This window comes from Pelophylax lessonae (genome assembly GCF_965119305.1).
Source record: "Pelophylax lessonae genome assembly, chromosome: 2".
Taxonomy (NCBI): Eukaryota; Metazoa; Chordata; class Amphibia; order Anura; family Ranidae; genus Pelophylax; species Pelophylax lessonae.
Window position 1 is genome coordinate 594,664,947 of NC_138769.1, and position 26,847 is coordinate 594,691,793.

General features: G+C 41.3%; 1 protein-coding gene across 1 annotated transcript in view; it reads right to left on the reverse strand.

Annotated features, from left to right (window-relative positions):
• NCKAP1L (NCK associated protein 1 like) overlaps nt 1–26,847 on the reverse strand; it is a 341,915-nt gene that overhangs the window by 144,489 nt on the left and 170,579 nt on the right. Inside the window, exons 24-26 of the mRNA XM_082245566.1 lie at nt 18,092–18,185; nt 10,548–10,630; nt 8,236–8,316 (exon numbers count right to left, since the gene is read on the reverse strand). Of these exons, the coding sequence (XP_082101692.1) occupies nt 8,236–8,316; nt 10,548–10,630; nt 18,092–18,185 (258 nt within the window). The remainder of the gene's footprint in view (nt 1–8,235; nt 8,317–10,547; nt 10,631–18,091; nt 18,186–26,847) is intronic.

Below are 26,847 nucleotides of genomic sequence, written 5' to 3' on the forward strand. Positions count from 1 at the left end.
CGGACTCTAACCTTCCCTTCTCACTATTGCGAGATCACATGTAACCTCCAATCATATAAAAAAATCCTGTCTATGGTGTCAGATGAAATTACACCACCACCATGCTACCAGGATCTGTCAGAAGTCTTCCTTGAGAAAAACGCTCAAGTGTTGCCTCCCCATAGGGACTATGATTGTTCTATTGATCTACTCCCTAATAGCAAATTACCTTTCGGTCATGTTTATCCTCTTTCTCAGGATGAACTTTCTCATCTCAAGGAATACTTGGATGAGAATTTAGCGAAAGGGTTCATCAGACCCTCTACTTCTTCCACAGCTGCAGGACTTTTCTTTGTCCGCAATAAGGATTCAAGTCTTAGGCCTATTATTGACTATAGGCAATTAAATACCATTACGATAAAGGATCGCTATCCTCTACCTCTCATTCCTGAACTCATTGAACAAGTGCGCGGAGCTACCTACTTCTCTAAATTGGACCTAAAAGGGGCATACAACCTAATCCGGATCCGTGACGGGGATGAGTGGAAAACAGCATTCAGAACCAGATACGGATTATTCGAATATCTTGTGATGCCTTTCGGGTTGTGTAATGCTCCCGCAGCTTTTCAGCGATTCATAAATGACATCTTCAGAGACTTACTTGATGTTTGTGTTGTGGTATATCTGGATGATATACTCATTTATTCTCAATCTTTGTCTGAACATATAAAACATGTAAGACTTGTGTTGTCCAGATTACTCGCACACAATTTATACGTAAAATTAAAAAAATGCCTATTTCATAAAGAAGAAGTACTATTCCTAGGATACATCATATCTAAGAACGGAATCAAAATGGATATGAGCAAGATATCGTGTATTCTGGATTGGCCTGTACCAACAACTCGTAATGCATTACAACGATTCCTTGGATTCTCAAACTTCTATAGGAAGTTCATCAAGAACTTCTCTGCTATTGTGAGACCTCTCACACAACTTACAGGTGTAAAGAAACCATTTAAATGGTCTGAAGAAGCCAATGGAGCTTTCCGCTTGTTAAAATCAAGCTTCACTTCCGCACCCATACTACGCCATCCAGACCCATCCCTCCAATATATACTGGAGGTAGATGCGTCAAATATGGCAGTAGGAGCAGTTCTCTCCCAACGACCAACAAATACTTCACCACTTCACCCAGTTGCTTTCTTCTCTAAATCATTAAGCAACCCAGAGGTGAATTACCCAGTGGGTGAAAAAGAGTTGCTTGCCATAAAACTGGCACTAGAGAATTGGCGACATCTACTTGAAGGTACTCGATTGCCAATACTCATATATACAGATCATAAAAATCTCCAATACCTTCAGACTAACAAGACCCTTTCCCACTGGCAGGTACGTTGGTCACTATTCTTCCTAAGATTCAACTTCCTAGTGACCTACACGCCTGCAGACAAAAACAAAAAGCGGATGCGCTATCACGATTAACCGAAGATAACTGCGCCGAAATCCCTTCATTTCCTATAATACCCTATGATCGTATTGTTGGTGTTGTTCGCTCCCTGAAGGAAGAGATTCTGCACAGTATAGGACTGGATTCACCTCCACCACAACTAAGTGCTGATGCAGAAGGCTTCCTCTACTTTAACGACAAACTCTACATACCTCCTAGTATGCGTACCAAGATCTTGGAATTATCACTTGACGTACCCATGGCAGGACATATGGGTATTACTAAGACATTTAATTTGCTCACCAGGCAGTTTTGGTGGCCTGATATGAAAACGTCTGTACAAAAGTTTGTTTCCTCATGTGACATCTGTGCAAGGTCCAAAATTTACACTACAAAACCATCTGGTCTACTTTGCAGTCTACCAATACCCCAGGTTCCATGGGAAGTTGTATCCTTGGACTTTATAGTAGAATTACCACCTTCCAGGGGATTTAATACCATTCTAGTGTCAGTGGACCATCTGACAAAGATGGCACATTTCATTTCTATTCGCAGACTACCTTCATCTAAACAAACAGCGGAATTACTAGTGAAACGTGTTCAAGCTACATGGAATTCCAAAGACTCTTCTATCTGACCGAGGTTCACAGTTCATCTCCAAGTTCTGGCAAGCTCTATGTCATATACTACGTATTGAGCGAAAACTCACTTCTCCTTACCATCCTCAGACCAACGGACAAACTGAAAGAGTCAACCAGTGCATTGAACAATACCTACGTTGCTACACCTCATACCTACAGGATGATTGGGTGGACCTCCTCCCTCTGGCAGAATTTGCTTATAACAATGCAACCCACAGTACTACTAAGCAGAGTCCGTTCTACTTAAACTATGGGTTTCATCCAACACTTCTTCCACCACGCATCCTTCCATCAAGTAACCCAGTAGCCTCAGATTATCTTACCCAAATAAAAGACTCTCTGGGTTTACTTAACACCACCATCTCACATGCTCATAGCCAACAAAAAAGGTATTACGACCTTCGTAGAAAACCTTCTCCTCAATACGCTAGTGGGGATCTCGTTTGGCTATCTACAAAAAATTTGAGGTTAAAGATACCCAATAAAAAGCTTGGACCTCTATTTCTCTGACCTTTTCCAATTAAAAAGCTCATTGGAAGAGCTGCAGTGCAACTCACTTTACCGGCAGATCTTAGAATACATCCCATCTTTCACGTGTCGTTACTGAAACCACATGTTCCCAACCAAGGAATAAGGCCTACCATCTCGCCTCCACCTCCAGTACAAGTTGAAGGCGGAGAGGAATTTGAGATTAGGGAGATTTTGGATTCTCGTATCCACAGAGGAAAACTCCAATATCTCATAAGATGGAAGAACTATGGACCCCAAGACGACACCTGGTTGGATACTTCTGACGTTCACGCACCCAGGCTTATACGAAGGTTTCACTCCAAATACCCGGAGAGACCAGTTCTATAGGCCTTCCGGAGCTGGCCTTAAGGGGGGGGTACTGTAAGATTCTGGTACCTTCGGTACCCTTATAGGTCATTTCCTTCTTCATATTGCGTCCCACCTTTTCAGCTAGGTGGAACGCATATACCTTTAAGCCGCATGACGTCATCACTAAGCGCCACTCTGAGCGGCTATTTCAATCGCCGGCTTCTCTCTCACAAATTGTTCGTTCAAACCGCATGGTATACAGCCTTGTCTTACGCTGCCGGAGCCTCCAGCTATTGCCATACCTGGATAGACCGGAACCTCGCTATTGATCCCGTATCTCGCTACCCGATCATTCACTCATTACCGGACCCTTCAGCTTACTAATCTAACTAGTGATAAGTACCCCACAGGGGATTCCTTCCTATCAAACTTACACTATCTACTTCTGCATACTAAGGACTGTTACTATCTATGCATTACTATTTCTATCATCTGCACTGTTACATAGATTGCTAGCTCTTGAGTCTACTACCATCTATATCCCTGCACTAAGTTAGCCTCTCTTGTACACTCCATCTGCTGTCCCCTACCACCTGTTATTGCACATGATTGCTAACCTATCTACCATCATCTACTACTCTCCTGAACATTACTATTGAGTACTCATCATTGCTATCACAACTCACGCCTGTCCTTTCAGCACATCACCTCTATACTATCATATACAACCTATCACTCCAGGAACATCTTATTGAGTGTTTGTATATTGTATGCTGAAGCAGGCTGGCCACAATGATGAGTCTGGAGAGTTGGACATGGTGATTTAACACATCTCTGCACAACTACTGAGTGGAGATTCTGCAGCTGCAAATCCAACTCTCTAAACAAACGCTAGAGTGTTACAGCTTCTTGATCTTTTTCTGAGAAACACGCACCATTGGACTGTATGAGATCCTGGCCTCCCCCTAGGAGGAATTGTTGCCCAAAGTGAGGAATACTACATTCACTATAGGTCCTAGCAGCCTGAGTACTTCTGGTGAGTGGCCATTGTTCACTAGGTGGTGGATCAGCAACTTTGCACCAGCGTGGAAACTATGAAAAAACATCACTTGGCACAATTGTTTTTGGACATTAATAATTAATTCTTTTTGGTTCACTTTCTACAATATAATTTTTTTTTTGAAGAAACACTGAGCACTTTCATATAAAAATAGTAACTGCGCTAAGCCTAAAAGTAGAAAGCTGCAGCTGTAGTGGGAGTCACTAAATTCAAAATTATATAAAGAGAGCTGCGCTAACTGATATAACCTGATAAGAAGTCAAGTATGTATATAAAACCATAAACCAGTGTTTGCTAGTCAATAGTATAGCGCTCGTTTGTCATTCATCAAACAATAGTGAGCCAGATATAATTCAATATATCAAACATGTAAGTCCATCAAAACATAAGAGTCCAAGCTATGCAGGGATGGGCAAGCAAAGAGTGTCCAGTGTAGAAAGGGAATCCTTCACCACTTCTATGTGCCTAAAACCACATTCCGTGCTGCATGCAAAGGGCTCACACCAGGCTTACCAGAGCTCATTGAAAAGTAGGCATATCATGGGAATAAATCCACTCTGCAGACTGGTGCCTCTTCTAAGCTGATCTCATGAGACCTCCTCAGCGTAGCAGGAAGAGCCACTCTATGCCAATGCCTCTGAAGTTAAAATGCAAGCACCCCAAATGGATCCTTACACCCCAACTCTGCAGAAGCACATTCACACAAGATTTTAGATCTTCAGCTTTGCCAGAATCTCCTCAAAAGGCTGAGCGACGCCACCAGGACCTTGCCAGCTGCACGCCTCCCACAGGGCTCCGCTGATTGCAAAGCACAACCTGTCCACCTTCTCCCTAACTGGAGGCAGCCATGACAGGGAAACACTGGGAAATGCAGCAAACTACAACTCCCGGCAGCCTCTACGAGGGACACTACAGGAGACGGCAAGGGATAATCAGCAGGCGATTCAGGAAGTGAGGTGGATCATCACTTCATAGTAGTGATATTGGGTGATATTTGATTTTTTGCACTTGCATCCAGCATTTTTATTTAGTTCATATGATATTTTGCACAATATATGTATACAATACACTGTATTTTTTTTACCTCCTTGATGGTACACTAATTTATTTTGAATACACAGTATTCAGCACTGATTGCATAAGCACTTTAAATATATTAATTATTTATTAAATTTTTAAGATTTGCATGCAGCAACATTCAATATAGTTCTATTTTATACATTTTGGTGCAAGAACCAGTAGCAGCACCTCACTATATACATCTCTATATAGCACTTGTGGTTTTGCACATTTGCACATATTTGCACATATTCATGCGCATACGTCCAGTAAAAATTCTTCAAGGGAAGGTGGCCTATGTGCAGATTTGAAAGTATACGTGCATACATGCATATAAATACTTACTGGTAACAATAGGCTGCATTTAGATCAGTAAAGAAAAATGCCTGAATGCCTAAAAACATGGCCTTTTTAGGCATCCAGTGTGCAAGAGGCTTTGGAAAGTATTCACCAGAACAGGTGTCTCTGTTGGAAAATGTATTGTCACCAGAACTGACAGTGAGGGTAAATCTCCAATGACAGCAAAAAAAATGTCTGAGACCTCTTTCACATGGAGCATACAATACCATACACACGTGTAGGGCCATGTTTACCACTGCCACTGTGTCCCAATAGACATCAACAAGAAATCCCTGTGCAGGTAGTCTTGTTGATGTCTATTGGGACGCAGTGGCTGCAAGGATACAGCCACTTTGTCCCAGTGTGACATCGGTGTGGGTGTTAGTCCCCAAACTCAGGCTGACTGAGTTGGGTGACCTGCATGTACCAGCACCCACACCCATGACATATTGTGACACGGCAGCTGTGTTTGTGCAGTTGATGTATCCCGACAGACACCAATGGCACCATGCATTCCCGTGCAAGTAAAACGCACTCCTGCTTGGGTGTACGGTATTGTATGGCCCATGTACACAAGGCCTAACCATTCCAATTTCTATCAAAAGAAAGAAAAAAAAACTTACCTAACCTATTACTTTATTACTTAAAAATACCAATGGAAAATAGAGTTAAAGTGTCGATTACAACACTAAAATAAATCTGTACATTAGTTGCATGGAAAAATGCAAATAATCAACATAATCTTCATTTGCACTTTGATACATACGCCCATTACAGATAACAAGGCATCAAGGAAAATGTGTGTATCAGCATCATTAAAGTAATGTGTGTCTAGATAAATCTTACAGTGTAATACCTGGACATCTGTCCTGGATATCCAGGCACAGAGAAACAATGCGAGCTGCTGATTCTATACAATTTGCGGTCATAAGGCCAAACATCACACAACGCTTTCAATCCAGCAGCCAGCCAATTGAGTTTGCCACAATCATCTGTGAATGGCCGTGCATGATCATAAAATGCTCCAATTGTGCAATCAATAGTTGATGGTCAAAGCAAAACGTGATCATTAGCAATCACTAGAGAAGTCAGATAATGTTATAAGAGTGTTAAAAAAAATCTGCTTTTCAGGTTTTTGTTATAAAATTGTATGATAAATGATAGCACACAGAGTGCTTTTGCATCAGCCTGTGTCCGCTGTGTCCGTAGAAAAGTTGTCAGTCACAGTGTAGATGTGTGCCTTTCCTTATGTACTTAACATCAATCTACCTTTCTGTTTGCTTGAATTGATCTCCAAGGTTATTCAGCTTCAGTCAGTCATATAAATAGTGTGAAATAACAGAGAACACACAATACAGTGAAGACAGAGTTCCTGAAGGTCTCATCAAGTAAGTTGTCATTGTATTGCGAGCAGAAAGTAATATCTTCAAGATTGTGTTATAGCACTTAGACCCCCCCCCCCCCCCCCCAACATACACCTTCATGCTTGTTTCATGTCAAATTGCAATATCTACAGTGCCTTTACATAGTGAGATTTCTTCACCGTGACCCTGTACTATGGGGCTGACACTGGGGCAAAAATAAAGCTCTATCATTCTATAATCTACACTATAAATAAAACATCATAATCAGTTTTCGGGGAGAACAGCTCTGTATTTACTTAGATTTTTATAACTCAGTTTAAATGAAGTTTCTGTTCATAGAAATACTCATAGTGCTTTACATAGGGCTCTGAATGCATATGACCTAAAAGGAATGTGTAAGCTTTTTGCATATATTTTCTTTACTATATTCAGAATATTAAAAATTTATATAGTTTAGTAAGGAAAATATGAAATATTGAATATAAATATTTTATATGAACCTTTTTGTAGCTCTAGGGTTTAAGATTGCTGGATATTCAACGTGCTGTACAAACACGAATAACAGGATCTCAGGTTAGATGCACAGCTGACTGTGACTCAGGAGAGGTTAATACCTCCTCCTCTCCATAGTGTTGTTCCTAATTAATCTGCAGGAGCCGTCAGTAAGTGCACAACCAGTGCTCAGCTTTCTTATTAGCAGGCCCAGCATGCACTGCGCACACTGGTGCATGGAAATATGTTTGTTTTAAATGTTTACTTATGAAATATAGAAGTAAAAATAACAGAAATATCCCTTTATAAACTTGGTAAATTTCATTTTAAAGCTTTAAAGCGTAACTACACTGCATTTGAGCACCACAAACCAAAAACACTATTTCATTTATTTTTAATATTTAAAGAAAACTCCCCCATCCATCCATGTCTCCCTGCTTTAGTATACTAAGAAAGCACTTTGAAAAACACCCCCTAGTATTTCTGGTCGTGGCCAACTTAAATAAGGGCAGGTGATTCATGTAGCATTTACTTCCTGGAATCCATCTTTCCTTAGCTCAGGCATGCAGACAGGAGGGTGTGCCCTCCTCCCCTTCTGAACACTCCTGGTATGTATGACATAATCTGCCTAGGTATGGAAACCAGGAAGTAACTGAAGAAATGTAAAATAAAGTTTAACACAAGTAAATATGATATTCACTTCACTTCATAAACTTCCTGATTCACCCAAAGTGGGTGTTGTCCTGTCACCCAGCTCATCCCAGCTCCAAGAAACTGCATTTACAAATGTATGAGCCACATTCTGTATACAATTTTATTGATTATGGGCAAGGAGCCAGGTCCTAGTCAACAAAGTTTGATGTAGTCTGATGTGCAACTCTGATGTCATGCCTCTCTTTGTAAAAGAGAAGAGCACTTGAGTATTTTCTTGAAATTTGTGTTAGTTAATTTGGAAAAACTGTAGTATGCCATTAAATACTTTGCTGTGTTTCTATACACAAGGCTAATGTAAAAACAGGTGTATAATCATACCTGAATGTCAAGATCAGGGGTGACAAAATCCTTTAAAAATTCAATAGGGCTCATCAAATATGGGCAGTGGTTGTTGAATACCTAAGAAAAAAAAATATAATGCAATCTATTATTACAGGTTCATTAGGCTGATTATATATACATAATGTACACTGAAGATATCTTTACTGTGTCCTTAAAAATCCATGATTTAGTGCTAAAGCATACTATTTCATATTATATACAAAAGAATAAGGCCCCTTTCACACGGGCGCTCCGTATGTCCGTATACCACCCCATCCATTTGTGGGTAATATACGGACATAATGCATGTCAATGGGATTGCGGATGACCATCCGCTGACATCTGATTTGTGTCCTTTCAGTTCTGTTCCGTTTTTTGGAACGGAACAGAACCCTATTTTTAAAAACGGAAAAGGATGCAAAATCGGATGTCAGCGGTGTCATCCGATGACATCCGCAATCCCCATAGACATACATTATGTCCGTATATCATCCGCAAACGGATGGGATGATATGCGGACATACGGACTGGATGACACAAGTGTCATCCGTGTCCTTGAAAAAAAAAAAAAAAGTGCCAGAGCGCAATACGGTCTGCTCCGTGTGAAAGAAGCCTAATAGGGTTTTCTACCATGAACAACCTTTGTACATAAGTTTGACTAATTGTAAATGACATACAGTTTGTACATTGGAAGGTGTCAAACCACAACACAACTCAAGGCTTCCACTACTGTATCAGCATTTAAAGAGGTTTTCCACTTTCAGCAAGAAAGAAACAAGCCCCTTCCCTGGTGGGCTGTGGAAGTATGGCACTTTGAGCCACAGTACTTTTTCCCAGTACAGTACAGCTCCAGTCCTAGGGTACTTGCACACAATACCGATGTATGAACAACCAATCTTCCTGGCAGAAAGTTCCTGCCCAAAAAATGCTCATAAAAATGTGTCTACTTCACACAATGCTAAATATCATAGGGGTGTGATTTACATCTTTATTTGCATGTAACACCGTTTTGTTTTGTTTTTGTTTGCTTTTATTTATTTATTTTTTACTAATCGTAATGTGGTGCTTGTTTACTGATTTTTACACGCCTGTATATACAGGTCCATTGGAAGCAATGGGCTGCATTCAGATATGTAAATAAAAAAATTCTAAGTACACTTTAAAATGCCCCCTTTTTATGACCATGTGCAAGAGCCCTCAGAATAATTGCCTATAATGTATTACAAAGGGTGGAGCTGTATTATGCTAAAAAGTCAGGGAGTTTTTATTTGGGTTTCACTCTCTGCTTGGTATCATCCTAACAGTGGAGAGGTCTTAGGTTCGGTTGACATATATGTGAATCAGATGCATTTTGAACCGCATCTGATTAGCATAACAGGTGAACTAGACTGGCTTTCAATGGAGCCGGTTCAAAATATGCGGGTCGGTTGCAGTCCAAATAAAAAAAAAAGGGTACTGTGCCTTTTTCATTCCAGTTCAGGTGCAATTTAAGTGTCAAATTTGCACCTGAACCGCTAAATGGAAAACGCACCGGACTCTGCTCAGGAACCAGCCCTGCATATATGTGAACCCAGCCTTACTCTTTCCTACAGTTGGGAACTGGTGGCCTTTGACAGCCAAATGATGGCAATGGCAGCCAAATCATACACAAAAGAATAAACCCGCGCCTCTGTGGGACATCAGCAGCTGACTCAAACACTGGAAAGTTTGAAAAATGATATGCACATACGAGTAGCGCTAGTTATTACGACATAAAAACAGTAAAGTCCGTATGAAATTTACACAATGATGTAGATTGCAAGGGATGTAAATCAGTAGACTCTTCACCCAGGTGCTTGATATGGATAAAAGTGACAAGCCCAGCCACCACACACTGACTCTTACCAACTGGTGAGAGATGTACAGCAGACTGTTGATCAAGAAGATACCATAGGAGGATTGGGTCCTTTGCTTTATGTGGAGTATCAACAACTATGTTTGGAGGTTGGAGGCGGTGGCTATGAACAGTGGATGTCCCTAGGCTGCTTGGTGCCTGTGAATGGGGTTTAGCGGTCCCTTAACTGCTTAGTGCTGTACATCTCTCACCAGTTGGTAAGAGTCAGTGTGTGGTGGCTGGGCTTGTCACTTTTATGCCATATCAAGCACCTGGGTGAAGAGTCTACTGATTTACATCCCTTGCAATCTACATCATTGAGTAAATTTCATACGGAATTTATTGTTTTTATATTGTAATAACTAGCGCTACTCGTATGTGCATATAATGACAGCCAAATACAGTTTTATATACTTGTCTCTGTTTTACTATTTACCTCTCTAAGTCCTTCCAGAGCCAGTGAGCGGAAAGACAAAATCACTCCAATAATGGTCATCCTTTTCAGCAAGTTTTCTGGAGCTGAGGAGTAAAAAATGCATGCATTCAAATCTTGACCAAATATCACAATAACAAAACACAAATCTATATGTAACAATACAAATCATATATCACCAGTCATAGCACAACATTTATATGACATAAGAAATATTGTCATATGCATATGTAACAAGATTAGCTCTCCTAGCCTATTATAAAGAACTAGCTAAGAAGTATATCTGAAAATTGTAGAAAACCCACTGTTCACCCTTCAACATCTGGAAGCCAAGTGTGAATGAAATGTGAACACCTTTCTCTGGCAAACGCTGCAGTGAGAGTCCTGCCTTTGCAGTTTATTGCGTACAGCAATGGAATACAGGCACATGAGTGGACAGCCTTAAGTAATTCAATAACTTATTTTTAATAACATAATTATATTTTATTAAAATGAAATACACTAAGCAGTGTCAGATTAAAGGAAAATGTATGCAGCTGTGAAGAAGTTAATTATGGTAGAAAAATATGCAAAATTAAAGAAAAATATTCACATATGTCAGACAATCTGGCATTATCATTAACATGGCAGTTTTTTGTTTTCAATTCCCACCCCTGTAACATATACAGTGCCTTGCAAAAGTATTCGGCCCTCTTGAACTTTGCGACCTTTTGCCACATTTCAGGCTTCAAACATAAAGATATAAAACTGTAATTTTTTTGTTAAGAATCAACAACAAGTGGGACACAATCATGAAGTGGAACGAAATTGATTGGATATTTCAAACTTTGTTAACAAATAAAAAACTGAAAAATTGGGCGTGCAAAATTATTCAGTCCCTTTACTTTCAGTGCAGCAAACTCTCTCCAGAAGTTCAGTGAGGATCTCTGAATGATCCAATGTTGACCTAAATGACTAATGATGATAAATAGAATTCACCTGTGTGTAATCAATTCTCCGTATAAATGCACCTGCACTGTGATAGTCTCAGAGGTCCGTTTAAAGCGCAGAGAGCATCATGAATAACAAGGAACACACCAGGCAGGTCCGAGATACTGTTGTGGAGAAGTTTAAAGCCGGATTTGGATACAAAAAGATTTCCCAAGCTTTAAACATCCCAAGGAGCACTGTGCAAGCGATAATATTGAAATGGAAGGAGTATCAGACCACTGCAAATCTACGAAGACCTGGCCGTCTCTCTAAACTTTCAGCTCATACAAGGAGAAGACTGATCAGAGATGCAGCCAAGAGGCCCATGATCACTCTGGATGAACTTCAGAGATCTACAGCTGAGGTGGGAGACTCTGTCCATAGGACAACAATCAGTCGTATACTGCACAAATCTGGCCTTTATGGAAGAGTGGCAAGAAGAAAGCCATTTCTTAAAGATATCCATAAAAAGTGTCGTTTAAAGTTTGCCACAAGCCACCTGGGAGACACACCAAACATGTGGAAGAAGGTGCTCTGGTCAGATGAAACCAAAATCAAACTTTTTGGCAACAATGCAAATTGTTATGTTTGGCGTAAAAGCAACACAGCTCATCACCCTGAACACACCATCCCCACTGTCAAACATGGTGGTGGCAGCATCATGGTTTGGGCCTGCTTTTCTTCAGCAGGGACAGGGAAGATGGTAAAAATTGATGGGAAGATGGATGGAGCCAAATACAGGACCATTCTGGAAGAAAACCTGATGGAGTCTGCAAAGGACCTGAGACTGGGACGGAGATTTGTCTTCCAACAAGACAATGATCCAAAACATAAAGCAAAATCTAAAATGGAATGGTTCACAAATAAACATATCCAGGTGTTAGAATGGCCAAGTCAAAGTCCAGACCTGAATCCAATTGAGAATCTGTGGAAAGAACTGAAAACTGCTGTTCACAAATGCTCTCCATCCAACCTCACTGAGCTCGAGCTGTTTTGCAAGGAGGAATGGGCAAAAATTTCAGTCTCTCGATGTGCAAAACTGATAGAGACATACCCCAAGCAACTTACAGCTGTAATCGCAGCAAAAGGTGGCGCTACAAAGTATTAACTTAAGGGGGCTGAATAATTTTGCACGCCCAATTTTTCAGTTTTTTATTTGTTAAAAAAGTTTGAAATATCCAATAAATTTCGTTCCACTTCATGATTGTGCCCCACTTGTTGTTGATTCTTCACAAAAAATTACAGTTTTATATCTTTATGTTTGAAGCCTGAAATGTGGCAAAAGGTCGAAAAGTTCAAGGGGGCCGAATACTTTCGCAAAGCACTGTATTTACTGCCTGTGTATTCTGCCATTTTTTCTACTTCCTTTAACAGACTGACAAGCAGTGAGGTTGTAATTTTATATATAAGGTAATCTTAGATGGGGATATCTTTTTAAATGGACATCAGTGAACACTTTTTAAAGTGGAACTAAACCCCAATCCTTTTCAGCCAAGGGAGCTGCCATGTTGATCTGTACATGCCCTGATGCTGCACATGGGATAGAACAAGGTATGACACCAGTCATTTGAGGGTTTGCCAGGTTGGTTGCAAGCACAAGCAAATGTGACAATTAGCATTCTTGGCATGCTGGGAAAATAACTGATTTTTGAAACTGTAATTTGATGTGTTAAGTTCTGCTATAAGCAGTTTAACCACTTCTGGACCGAGCCCATTTCTGACACATGTTGTTTACAAGGTAAAATCTGTATTTTTAGCTAGAAAATTACTTAGAACCCCCACACGTTCTAAAAATTTTTTTTAGCAAAGCCTCTGGAGAATAAACTGGCGGCCTTTGCAATATTTGCTAAGCGGCGGTATTTGCTAAGCGGCGTTTCAAATGCCATTTTTTGGGGGAAAAAATACATTTCAATGCATGTTAACCACTTTAGGACCGGAGGATTTTCTTGCTTTACGTCCAGGCCACTTTTTGCAACTTGGCACTGTGCAAATTTAACTGAGAATTGCGCAGTCATGCAACGCCGTACCCAAACTAAATTTACGTCCTTTTTTTCCCACAAACAGAGCTTTCCTTTGGTGGTATTTTATCACCTCTGCGCTTTTAATTTTTTGCGATATTAATAAAAAAAAAAGCGACAATTTTGAAAAAATAACAATATTTTTCTACTTTGACAGTTAAAAAATATCCAATATATTCAATTTTTGTCATATATTTAGGCCAAAATGTATTTAGCTACATGACTTTGACAAAAAATTCTCAATGAGCGTATTTTTAACCGCTTTAAGACGGAAGATTTTACCCCATTCCTGACCAGGCCATATTTTGCGATTCGGCACTGCGTTAGTTTAACGTACAATTGCGTGGTCGTGCAATGCTGTATCCAAATTAAATTTATGTCCATTTTTTTCCCCACAAATAGAGCTTTATTTTGCTGGTATTTGATCACCTGTGCAATTTTTACTTTTTGCGCTATAAACAAAAAAAGAGCGACAATTTTGAAAAAATAACAATATTTTTCAAATTTTTTTATATGAAATTCCCCAAAAGAAAATGTAAAAATAATCAAAATTTTTTAACATTTTGGGCCAATTTGCTTTCTGCTACATATGTTTGGTAAAAAAAAATCGCAATAAGCGTATTTTGATTGGTTTGCGCAAAAGTTATCGCAGCTACTGACTACCGGAAATTTATGTCATTTTTACTGGTTTTTTTTTAACTAGTAATGGCGGCGATCTGTGATTTTTTTTTGCGGGACTGCGACATTGCGGCGGACAGATCGGACCCCTAACTGACATTTTTGACACTTTTGGGGGTACCAGTGACATTACTACAGTAATCAGTGCTATAAATATGCACTGTTACTGTAATAATGACACTGGCAGGGAAGGGGTTAACTTTATTGGTGATCAAGGGGTTAATGTATGCCTGGTGCTTACTGACGTGTGTGGGGGGAGGGGACTGTGTGACACAGGCACAGATTGCAGGTTCAGCTATGCTGAATCCTGTAATCTGTCCCTGCCTGTCACTCGATTCCCGACGATCGGAGAAGAGCTTCGGTGATCACCGCCTCTCCTCCCCTGGCCTGACTCCTGCTGTGTCTGATTACAGCGGTAGAGGGTCTCCGGCGGCGCTCGCTCGCCGCCCACAGGGGGAGGAGTCCAGCGACGTAGGTCTACGTCGCTGGATGATAACGAGCCACTTTGCCGCAGTACACTCAATGTGAGCGGTCGGCAAGTGGTTAAAAACAGGATAGTAAAGTTAGTCCATTTTTTTTTTGTATATTGTGAAAGATGATGTCACGCCGAGTAAATAGATACCTAACATGTTCCGGTGTAAAATTAAAGCACACCCGCGGAATGGCGACAAACTACGGTACATAAAAATCTTCATAGGCAACTAAAATGTTTTAACGGTTACAAGTTTAGAGTTACAGAGTAAGCAATACCTCACATGTGTGCTTTTAACAGTGCTTTCATTTGCGAGCATGACTTACATATGAGTTTTCTTTTATGTGCAAGCTCACGGCAACGGGGGACGCTTTAAATTATATTTTTTTTCCTATTTATTTTATTTAATTTTAGCACAGTTTAAAAAAAAAAAAAATCTGATCACTTTTATTGCTGTCACAAGCAATGTAAACATCCCTTGTGACAGTAATAGGCAGTGACAGGTACTCTTTTTGGATGGATCGGGGGTCTAAAAGACCTCAGACCCCTCCACTGCACTTCATTGTATTCAAAATGCTGAAATCTGCATTTTTTAATACTGACGTTTTTTTAAATTCGGCGCCTTTATCCGCCGAGTAACCCGGATGTGACGTCATCGCGCAGCTTCCGGGTTACTACATCGGAGACCCGATCAAAGCCGAATTTTGATCGGGACTCCAACCAGCCGGTGGAGGTGCAGGCTGGTTGCTCAGGTCTCCCAGTGGGACAGGAGACCTGGGCAGAGCCTCAGAAGGCGGCAGGAGGGGGGATGCGTCCCCTCCAGCTCGCTGGGATAATGGCCGAGCGGCTCCTGAGCTATCATTTGAAAACCGACTGCCGGCTCTAAAACATGGTACCAGGATGAGGCCTTTAGCTGCAGGCATCATCCCGGTACAATCCCTTCTCTGGGCCGATATAGGGCTACGTCAATTCACGGGAAGTTGTTAAAGGACAGTTTTATTTGTTGAATAAAGCTCACCATTGAAAGCACCCCTGACAGTATATTCGTTTATCCCAACTGTCACTTTTGCTTGACAGCTTGGTCTGTATGTAAAGCTAAGAAAAATATAAATAGCAGCCTATGAATTAGGGGGCTTTTAAAATATTAGTGCTATTTCACAAGAGGGCAATAAAAGGGGAGCAATGAGGCAATCATTTTGTATAATTTACATTGTAAGCTTTCAGTAACTGGGCCCTCCTAATCCTTTTGTTTTAAATTGTATTGTAACTGTATTGTCTCCCTTTATTTTGTAAAGTGCAAATTGTTGGCAGTATATAAATCCTGTATAACATGATTAAAAATAATAAAAACAATTATATTAATAATGCTACACCTTTATACTTTATAGAACGATTTTTAATATATTTTGCTACAACTACAGTAGCCTTGCTTTTGCTGTCTCAAATATGGTTCTTTTGTACAGGTAGGGTGAGTCTACATAGCAGCTCAGGTTTCATGCTGTCCACATTCAGCTTTAATACATTTCCAGCATCAAGAATCTCTGGCAGTTTTCCATATAAAAATTTGGTGCTGTAATTGGGCCTGCATGTCTAATCACCCACTCTATGACCAGCTTTACTAATGCCCTTCGGTCTCAAAGTCCAACAAGCTTTGCAGATTGCTTTATAAACCTGTTAGTTCAGCTCTGGCAATGTAGTACTGTATGATTTTGCAAATGTAAAGGGGAGGTAGGTAGCTAAGGTAAGGGGGTAGCCAAGAGGAGTAGAGAAGAGTTTTCGAGCACCAGCTTATGAGAGGTGGAACCATAGCAAACAGGACAGGTTTTGTAACCTGTCCAATCAATAGCTCCTTCTACAGCCTTCAGGCAACATACGCTACACTTAGGTGTAGCACCCTCCTAGGTAGGTGCTAGACAGTGAGTATAGTTTTTGGCTCTGTCTGCCTATCAGAGGAGCAGCAAGTAAATTGTATATTTTCTCTGCTTAACAGGGAGCAGGATCTGTGAGTTAGATCTACTCAATATGCTCAGTGTGTGATTCATTTGGTCTGGGGGAGTGTCCCCACTGGTCCAATAGGAAGGCACATTGAATAGTAGAGGAAACCTGGCCAATGAGTACACAGGCTTTTATACAGTCCCAGGGATTGGCACAGACTGCTGTCTCGGTGCATTGTGGGGTGTAGTATAAAAAGCCAGGAACACATGTGCTCAAGGTCTTTGGCTGGGGAGCAGAGTCCCGGAAGGAGGGTGGCGGCTGCCTCCTCTTCTGCAGTGGTTGGAGTATGGTCACAGGCATTCAGCCTGGTGAGCCAGAGGTGTGGAGCTGAACCCAGATGTCCAGGAGAGCTGACTGAAGGAGTTGAGGCACTGGAGAACCTGGAAAGCAATATTGTGAATACAGAGGATCGTGCCTAAGGGCCTGACCAGGAAGGGGCCACTCCGGAGTACAGAAGTAAGTGGACAGGTGTCAGCTAGTGGACAGAAAAGGGGGTACTAGGTGTGTGCCCTGAAGATAAGTACTAAAAGGAACATTATCTCAGATTCATCTAGTGGCAGGATGAAGCTGCGACCTGGCCGCATTCTCAGATAGAAGTCCTCAGCATTGTGAATAGATCAAGTGTTGGAGAATCCCACTCAGTCCTTCTCCCATCCCAATATCAAATAAAACAACAAAAACAACAACCCCTAGACTGTTCATTGACTGAGCCAAGAAAGTAAAGCGTTAAGATTCTGCATGCAGTTGCTGCGGGTAACCCAAGGGAATCTAAAAGTGTAAAAAACCAGCAGCCCTCAAGGAGGCAGTGCTACATACGTAAATCATCACTGGTAATCCTCAACACTTTAACTAAATAACCTAAGATACCTGTGAATGGAATTACTACAAATTGCATGGTTGATTAACAGCAAAAATCACTTTTATACAAAGCAGAAATTACTTATTGTTAATTACAGTGTAAATCATTTTTTAAATGCAGTCACTCTTTGCCAAGTAAGAGTGGAAAGTCATCAGCTTTGAAGTTCTTTATAAATGAGCAGTGCAAAGAGCAGCCTATCAGCTGTATAGAAAGAGTATAGAGTCACACCACCCAATAGTGGTGCCTGGATTCTGTAGAGATTCTGTAGAGATTCTGTATATTCAACTTGGCATGACCCAGAGTAAGTTTATTATTACATACTAAAGTTATTTTGTTCATTGTTTGACTTGACCAAAATATGTTCCTTTTTCTAATTAGTGAACTTATTTATGCCCAAGAGTATTTTGTAGGTGACAGATTATCTCTAAATTGCTTACAAGAGTCTATGAAAAAATAGCAAAATGGTAGTTTTGTCGGCTAAAAAAGCAGACTGAAGGAACATCTGTTGTGCCAAGTCCCTCGTTCCTGGAAACATCCAAATAAGAAAGTGACTTACAGCTCAGCTTGGATAACAATGATGGCATCATCTCCGCATTACTAAAGTTTGATCTGATTTGTACCAGCACATCCATATTCTCTAGCACCAGTTTCTGGAACAGAATAAAAAAAAACATATTACACAGTCATTTATACAATGCAAATGGTTATGCATGTCAATGTTACATTAAAGAGTAATTCTGTGCAAAATTGATATTTAAACAATTAACTATTGCAACTGTGCTAAAGTTAGAAAGTTCAAAGCTCAGTTTTTAAACCCTAACAATGAACCTCTCTTATTTGTTACCTTTTGGTCTGTTAAATATACCATTGAATGCATTTATTATATGTGCAAAAGGATATTGTCCTCTTATATTAAATTGTATTGTAACTGTACTGCCCCCCTTTATTTTGAAAAGAGCTGTGCACTAAATAAATCAAGTGTAATAATATAATAATTGTTGGTCTTGTCAGAAATGCATAACTGTCATAAGCTTTCTGCCTGTGTAATCTCAAAAATACTGTTTTTATCCTAGACTACAAGTCATTTATTCCTTTGCTTTGGATATGAACACAGTGAGGGTGTTTGAGTAGTTTAGCTAACGACACTGGGCAGGGCTGACACCACTTAGTCCACAAAAATGCTGTGTGTTTTCAGCCCTCAATAGAAAATTAAGAGCTGAGAGCATTTCCTGCAGATCAACAGGTATTTTTCTATACTTGCAGGTTCTTTAAAAGAATAAAACACTGGGGAAATGTGCATGAATTGCAGAGATAGACAAACAATTTAGTCTCATGTGATCCACTTTTGTTCATAATTCCACAAAGGGCCCCATATGAGGGTTGAAAGGGCACTAAAACTCAATCCTCCACCTATTAATTCAGAACTTTAAAGTATTACTAAACCCACAACAGTAAAATCAGTCTGTATATGCAGTAAAGCATGCTTGTTATACTCACTGTGGAACCTAAGGGGTTAAACCTCTGCATTGTGTAAAAAGGCTGTTTGATCCTGTCTTCTCTAATCCTCCCCTTCTTCCACTGTCCCCTGATAATTACCTGATAACACACAGTCTATTGGGTCAGGCTGCACATGCTCAATTTGGTGTGGGTTGCTAGAGAGGTTTTTCTTTTCTTGGGAGAGTGCATGTGATCACCACAAGGCCAATCAGCACTGTCCAGACAGAGGGTCAGGGGTCTTGCAGTCTCATAGGTCAGTCAGAAAACTCCTCCTACAAGTTTTAACCAGTGCTCGGCCGCACACTGATAGAAGTCACTAGACTGCTCTAACCGCTGATAAGAGAAGGTATTTAGCAGTTTATGTTTACTAAAACAATTGCACTTCCATGTTCTGTGTACCGTGGGAGCCCAGATATAGTGAATGCAGGGTTCTGGGTTTAGTAACACCTTAACTCACAAGCCCAGCCTCCTTACCCTAATTCCCTAAACCTAACCCCCATCAAACCTTCAACCTTACCTCCTAACCATTAAATGCCCTTTTGGCCAGATAATAAAACAAAGAAAGTGCTTGTTAAATCAGAGTATAGCAAGATAGCTGCAATAGGAACAGAATTATATGCACTGATCTGCATAAACACATTTTATAATGTGTATGTACGGTATAGCAGACCTAACAGTCACTACAAGTCCGCATCAATAAATTCCTGTCATATTATACAGCAGTAATATACCGTATTTATTGGCGTATAACACACACTTTTTCCTCCTAAAAATGGAGAAAAAGTAACAGTGCGGGTTATTCGCCAATATAAAAAAAAAGTCCAGGAAGCAGCGCCGAGAGGTAGAAGGGGGCAGGCGGCGCCGAGGAGAAGGACGTGCTGTCATCGGAAGTCCCGCCTCCGACGCCGAATTCGATCATAGGCGCTGGGACTTCCGATGACAGCGCGTCCTTCTCCTCGGCCCCGCCCGCCCCCTTCTACCTCTCGGCGCTGCTTCCTGGACATTTTTAAAAGTGATTTGGATAGTGTCACTGGCGCTGGCGAGGCTGCAATTATGGGCACTGGCGCTGGCGAAGCTGCAATTATGGGCACTGCGCTGGAGAGGCTGCAATTATGGGCACTGCGCTGGTGAGGCTGCATGTATGGGCACTGCGCTGGTGAGGCTGCAATTATGGGCACTGCTCTGGTGAGGCTGCAATTATAGGCACTGCGCTGGCAAGGCTGCATGTATGGGCACTGCGCTGGCGAGGCTGCATGTATGGGCACTGCGCTGGCGAGGCTGCATTTAAGGACACTGCGCTGGTGAGGCTGCATTCGTGGGCACTGCGCTGACGAGGCTGCATTTGTGAGCACTGCGCTGATGAGGCTGCATTCGTGGGCACTGCGCTGATGAGGCTGCATTTGTGGGCACTGCGCTGATGAGGCTGCATTTGTGGGCACTGCAATGATGAGGCTGCATTCGTGGGCACTGCGCTGATGAGGCTGCATTCGTGGGCACTGGTGAGACTATATTTGATTAAAAAAAATGTTCTGAGTTTATTTTAAATTTCAGCTTTTTCCTGAAATTTCTCCCCTAAAATTTAGGTGCGTGCTATACGCCGGTAATATTTAAAAAATCTGTGATCACTAAGCTTGCAGTACTTATAATGTTGTAGGAAGCAAGATGAGAGGCAGCAAGGAGCGAACATTTTAGAACATACTTCAGTTTACTTCATGCTTCTCAAACAAAACCTCTGTCATCTTACTTCAAACTTCAGTCAGAGATCCAGCAAACAGTGGTTTATCCCATTAAAGAGGAAGTAAACCCTCCTCTGTAACTTTTACCTATAGGTAAGCCTATATTAAGGCTTACCTATAGGTACTGTAAATATCTCCTAAACATGTACCGTTTAGGAGATATTTACCTTACATGCAGCCAGTGATGTCACTGGCGCATGCGCTCTGAAGGAACGGCCGCTGGTGCCGTTCCTTCAGAGTCCCGTGCTGTGACCGTCGGCTCCCGCGCGCGTGCGCGGGAGTGACGTCACCGTGGCTCCGGCCAATCAGATGGCCGAATGCCGCGATCCCGGAAGACGGGCGATTGAACATGTCGCCCGTCATACAGGTGAGTGAGCGGCACGGCGGGGGCTCGTTGGAAGGTAAGTGTTTCATAATGAGCTATTATGCGATGCATACTAGCTCATTATGGGTTTGTCTTTCAGGTTGTAAAAAAAAAAAAAAAAATTGAAACGAGTTTACAACCTCTTTAATAGTCCATCAAACCGCAGTCAAGTCACAGGTGGCAGAATCAGTTGTCCGCTGTCAGTTGTCAGAATCTCAACAGTCAACAGTCAGTGTCACGCGTTAGCATTAAGTGTCAGAGGGGACAGTCAGCATTAGGGGCCAATCGCTAGATACTTTTGTTACTCCATCTCCCCTTTGCTTTGCCCCACCTCCCCCACTCTTTTCCTGTTTTAATGGGCCCCTATATGTCTCACTATAGGGAATGAATCCTCTACAGTTGAATAAGTCAGTTAACATTATAGTTGAATGTAACAATAATTTCTTATGCAACTCCATTTGGTAAAGTCAATGTATAGGCTAAATGTTACTAATGCCTCGTTTCTGGGTTCTGGTCGGTTCGGTATGGTACGCTATTTTGAGTGTTTCAATTATGAAAGTGGCCCATACAACCGAACCAAACCACACCATTCCTGGTCCTCCTTCAGATGTAGGACCATAGGAAATGGCCCGGTATGGTTAGGGTGGAGTTGCTACTAAAGCGCAAAACAAACACCACGTTTGGTGTAAACCCCGCATGGCCCCTGGCAGTCCGACATGCAGTGGAAATGCTCACCTCAATAGGCCGGACCATTCTAACCCTTCCAAACTGTACCGACCCGAACCATTCCGCTCAGTGGGAACGAGGCATAAATGTCCCTAATTCATGAGTGCTGTTTTCCTTTTTGTTAAAGTCTCAATATCAATATTGTCCAGCAATCTTCACCAGAATACAGTTATTGTATATGATTTCAACTGTAGAGGTTTGAATAGCTCTAATGAGGCATTTGAAGGGGTCATTAAAAAGGGACAAAGTATCTAATCACTATGACACCTGACCCACCTTTTGACTCTGAAACCTTATTGACTTTGACACCCAACACCTGACTATGACACCCAACAACAGACTCTGACACCTGACAAATGACTTCTGATTCTGAATATTGACTCTGACACCTGATGCTGACTACTGACTCTTTTACCTAACAACTGACTGGTGACTGACAGCAGATATGTGACTGAAAAATGACGACTAAGTCTAACTTGTGATTCTAACACCTGACAAGAGACTCAAGACAACAGAAAAGTAACTCTGACTTTGTTTGTGGATTATTGATGGAACTGACCATGGTTTACTGAATTCCTGAATAAAGTTTGAAGGAAGATACATTTTGTATGAAGAGCATAAAGTAAACTGAATTATGTGTTAACATGTACACTATACAGGGAGCTGATAAACTTTGTAGAAGTGTATCTAAACCCTACTCTTCCCCAGACATACTGGTAGATTACTAAGCACTATTGTGTGTTTGCATGGCTATGGTAGAAGCAAAGGGGTTGATTTACTAAAGGAAAATAGACCCCCAGACCTTAGTAAATCAGTTGAAGCATCACTTTACAAAGGATACCCAATCGCATGCAAGGAAAAAAAAAAAAAAAGCATTTTTGTTCGTACATGATTGGATGACGGAGGTTAGCAAAGTTCCCCCTCATTTACTAAGCTCTGGACCAACTGCACTTGCAAAAGGCACAGTATATTTGCCTTTAATAAATCAACCCAATTAAATTGTAAGATCTTTTGGCAAAAAGAGCTGAAAATAGCTGATATAAAACATATGCCAGTGTATATTATTAAAAGTGCTGTGGAGTTATACAAATGGGTAAAATAAACTATAATGATTACTTTTATAGTTTTATATATGTAAATATATATATGTGTGCGTATATATAAATATATATATATGTGTGTATATATAAATATATATATATGTGTGTGTGTATATATAAATATATATATATGTGTTCGTGTGTGTGTGTATATATATATATATATATATATATATATATCAATAGGGTAATTGTGTCTAATTTCAGAATTTGCTCTTTTATGCTACTGAATTATTGCTGCCAGTTTTGTTTGTAGCTGAGAGTGCAAGGTCTGCCAAAAAAGCCTAAAACTCTTCTGTAAAATTATGTGACACTTGCCAGCTATAAGCCTCTGAAGGACTGCACAGCTATAATTTCTCCTCTATTCCACAATCACCATATCAGTCTAGTACTGTGGTACTAAAAGAACTTTCTGTACTCTTGTTGCTGGGCTTTTAGCAGGGGAATTTCTAGTTTTTACTGTCCAAACAATGAATCCTGTGAAGGCAGATCTGCTAAAAAATTTTAATAATTTGCCAGGAAACCCTGCTGCTAAACTGGAGAAGTTAAAGCTAAATTTTGGTATGCGGCTATCTGAATTTTTTTATCCCCATCACTTTGTCTGCTGTGTGGCTTTTTACCCTTTTTTTAACTTTTATCTGAGGTTTTGTACCTTAACTCCCTTGCCAAAGCCTAAGGATGTCCCCTTTAAGGGGTACTGAGTGATGGAAGGCAGAACTCCTGATGATGTGACCACTGTGATTGGCTGCCACAGCAGTCACATGGTCTGGAGCCCCTCAAATTGACTCCTATTTATGAGTGAGACAGGGAACTGTCAGTGATATCTAAGTGAATATGCTGGGTGTGAGTAAGAAGCACGCTCTTAGCCAGGGCTGCTGATAAGGCAGTACAACCGGTCCTGTACTGGGCCCAGGCCCCATCAGCTAAACAGGGGGGCCCAGGTCAGCTTTATTGTTCATTTCTACCTAAATGAATAAATGGTTTTTACTAGACCACACCCCCACTCCTACTTGCTTACCAGAGCTTAAATTAAATTTCCCTAGGCCCCATCAGGTCAACAGGAGGTGGGAGCAGAGGAGGGACTTTTTTTAATTTTTGGGGCATGGACAGATAAAGTCAGTACCATGGTTCCACTGCACCCCAGGGGGGGGGGGGTGTTGGCACGGTCGGGGGGCCCCTCAAGAAGGCTGTATAAGGCCCCATGATTTCTAACAGCAGCCCCTCAGCACACAACAGCAGTGCACCATGAACACATGTGTGGCACATAAGTGTTAAGGCTTACCTAACCTGATGCCGCACATATGCGTTAGGCAGTCAGCAAGATTTAAAATTGCCTATAGAAAAAGTTATTGCCATCTTGCAGACAACATAGCTATCCAAGCCAATACACTCAGATTTGCTTAAATATGAACACTCTTTCCTTTGCATGGGCTTCTTCTAGACACTCCTATTCCTAGCCTCAAACTGAGATATTGGGGTTGATTTACTAAGACTCCATTCACACCATAATGTATAGGTGAAAACTGGTTGGAACTGGTTGAAAATGCTGGAAACCGCCATGTACAGGTGAATCTCATAAAAATAGAATATCATCAAAAAGGTTATTTATTTCAGTATTTCAATTCAAAAAGTGGAACTCAAATTTAATGTAGATGGGTTACACACTGAGTGATATATTTCAAGTATTTATTTCTTTTAATTTAGATGATTATGGCTTACAGCTAGTGAAAACCCAAAATTTTGTATCGTAAAAAAATATTAAAAAAAAAAAAAAAAAATGGCTTTTTAATACAGAAATGTTAGCTTACTGAAAGTCTGTCCATGTACAGTATAGTATGCACTCAATACTTAGTCGGGGCTCCTTTTGCATGAATTACTGCAGCAATGCTGCATGGCATGGAGGCAATCAGCCTGTGGCACTGCTGAGGTGTTATGGAAACCCAGGTTACTTGGATAGCAGCCTTCAGCTTGTCTGCATGAGGTCTGGTGTCTCTCATCTTCCTCTTGACATTACCCCACAGCAGTGGCGGAACTACCAGGGTTGCAGCAGTGGCACTTGAGACTGAGCCCTGGCATTCGGCCACTGCAGCGGAGGGGCCCTAAGACCGCAGGAAGACTTCACACAGGCTGCCATGCACTCTACAGAGCTGCAGAAACTTATTGCAGCAGAGTGTTTTTAGAGTTCTGACAGCTTGCAACCCATGGGATCAGCTGCTTCACACAGGCAACCTGGCATCTGGGAGAAACTCAAGCAGCACTTTGGATCGTCCAGTAGTATCCCTTGGTAGGGGTGAAAACATGGAGTGCTCCACACAGGTCGGCATCTGCAGAGCTCACTCCGCTCATGTGTCGGCTCCCTGTCTAGCAGCACACACTGATCTCAAGTGAGCTCATCCCGTCCTGGATACACACACGATATGTGGGCTCCCTGTTCCATCAGTAGCATCAGCTGTATCAGAATACAGATTTTTACAGGCAACAAGTCCCCAGGAGGGGTGAAGATCGGATATGTCTTTCACTTACAGTTAGCCTTTCAGCCATACACCTACAGGAGGGCAGCTGAGACATTTTCTTAGAGTTGTCTACACACTGTGAGCTTACCTGCTGCATATCACTCACATTGCAAGAGGATCATAGCCATAATAAAAGTTCTTGGTGGACTGGACCAGCTACATGTAGCCTAACACAACTTTTTTTGATATTTATCACAATCTGCATTTGCAATATATTACAGATTGGCCAAAGAGATGTGAATAGTGGTCCATCCACCAGAGGATAACTCTTTGACATGCCAATTTTACACCACTTTTAGTCCACTTATATTTTTAGACTGGGTTCACACTTATGCAAACTGGATGCGGGTTTCCCCTCATCCAATCGCATGACAGGAGAGTGTGACCGGCTCTCAATGTAGCCAGTTCACACACCTCCAGGGCGGCAGCGGTCCATATTTGGAAGGGGTCCTGTGCGTCTTTGGCTTCGAATCAGGTGCAAATTCAGGCAGAAATTCGGACCAGATTCACACCTGATTCCATGAACAGGGACGCACCGGACCTCTGCTGTAAGCCGCGGCAGCAGCATGTGTGAATCCAGCCTCAATCGGGACTTATATATAGTTACCCCAGTTGCTATTTTGACAGAGGTATTAGTGCATTGCCTTTATGTATTGTTTTACTGGGTATTTTCCATGCAGGCTGGTTGAGCAGAGACTGTGGTGGTGGGTCACTGGGTGTCTCTTTGGGGGGTTGAGAGGGAGCGGGGAGGGTTCCTTTGGGTCTGACCAGGGGTAGTATTTCATGTATTTTCCATTTTTTCCTTGTGGTTTTCTATTTTGATCATATCTATTATTGTTGGGTATATTTATATTTTTTTGATAATAAACTTTTTTATATTTCTAAAACAGGGTAGCCTGAGTTGGTGTCTTCTCTTTTGTTGTTTACCGTAATAAAGGGCCTGACGACGAGAGTAAAGGGCCCTAGGACGAAGGTTCTAGTTACGCCTCTGCCCCACAGATTGTCTATAGGGTTTATGTCAGGCGAGTTTGCTGGCCAATCAAGCACAGTGATACCATGATCATTAACCACTTTACCACCGGAGGATTTTGCTGTCTTACGTCCAGGCCACTTTTTGCGATTCGGCGCTGTGCGACTTTAACTGACAATTGCACGGTCGTGCGATGCTGTACCCAAACGAAATTTACGTTCTTTTTTTCCCACAAACAGAGCTTTCTTTTGGTGGTATTTGATCACCTGTGCGCTTTTTACTTTTTGCGCTATAAACAAAAAAAGAGAGTTTATTTTGAAAAAATAACAATATTTTTAACATTTTTTTATATGAAATTCCCCCCAAAAAAATGTAAAAATCAAATTTTTTTAAAATTTTTGGCCAA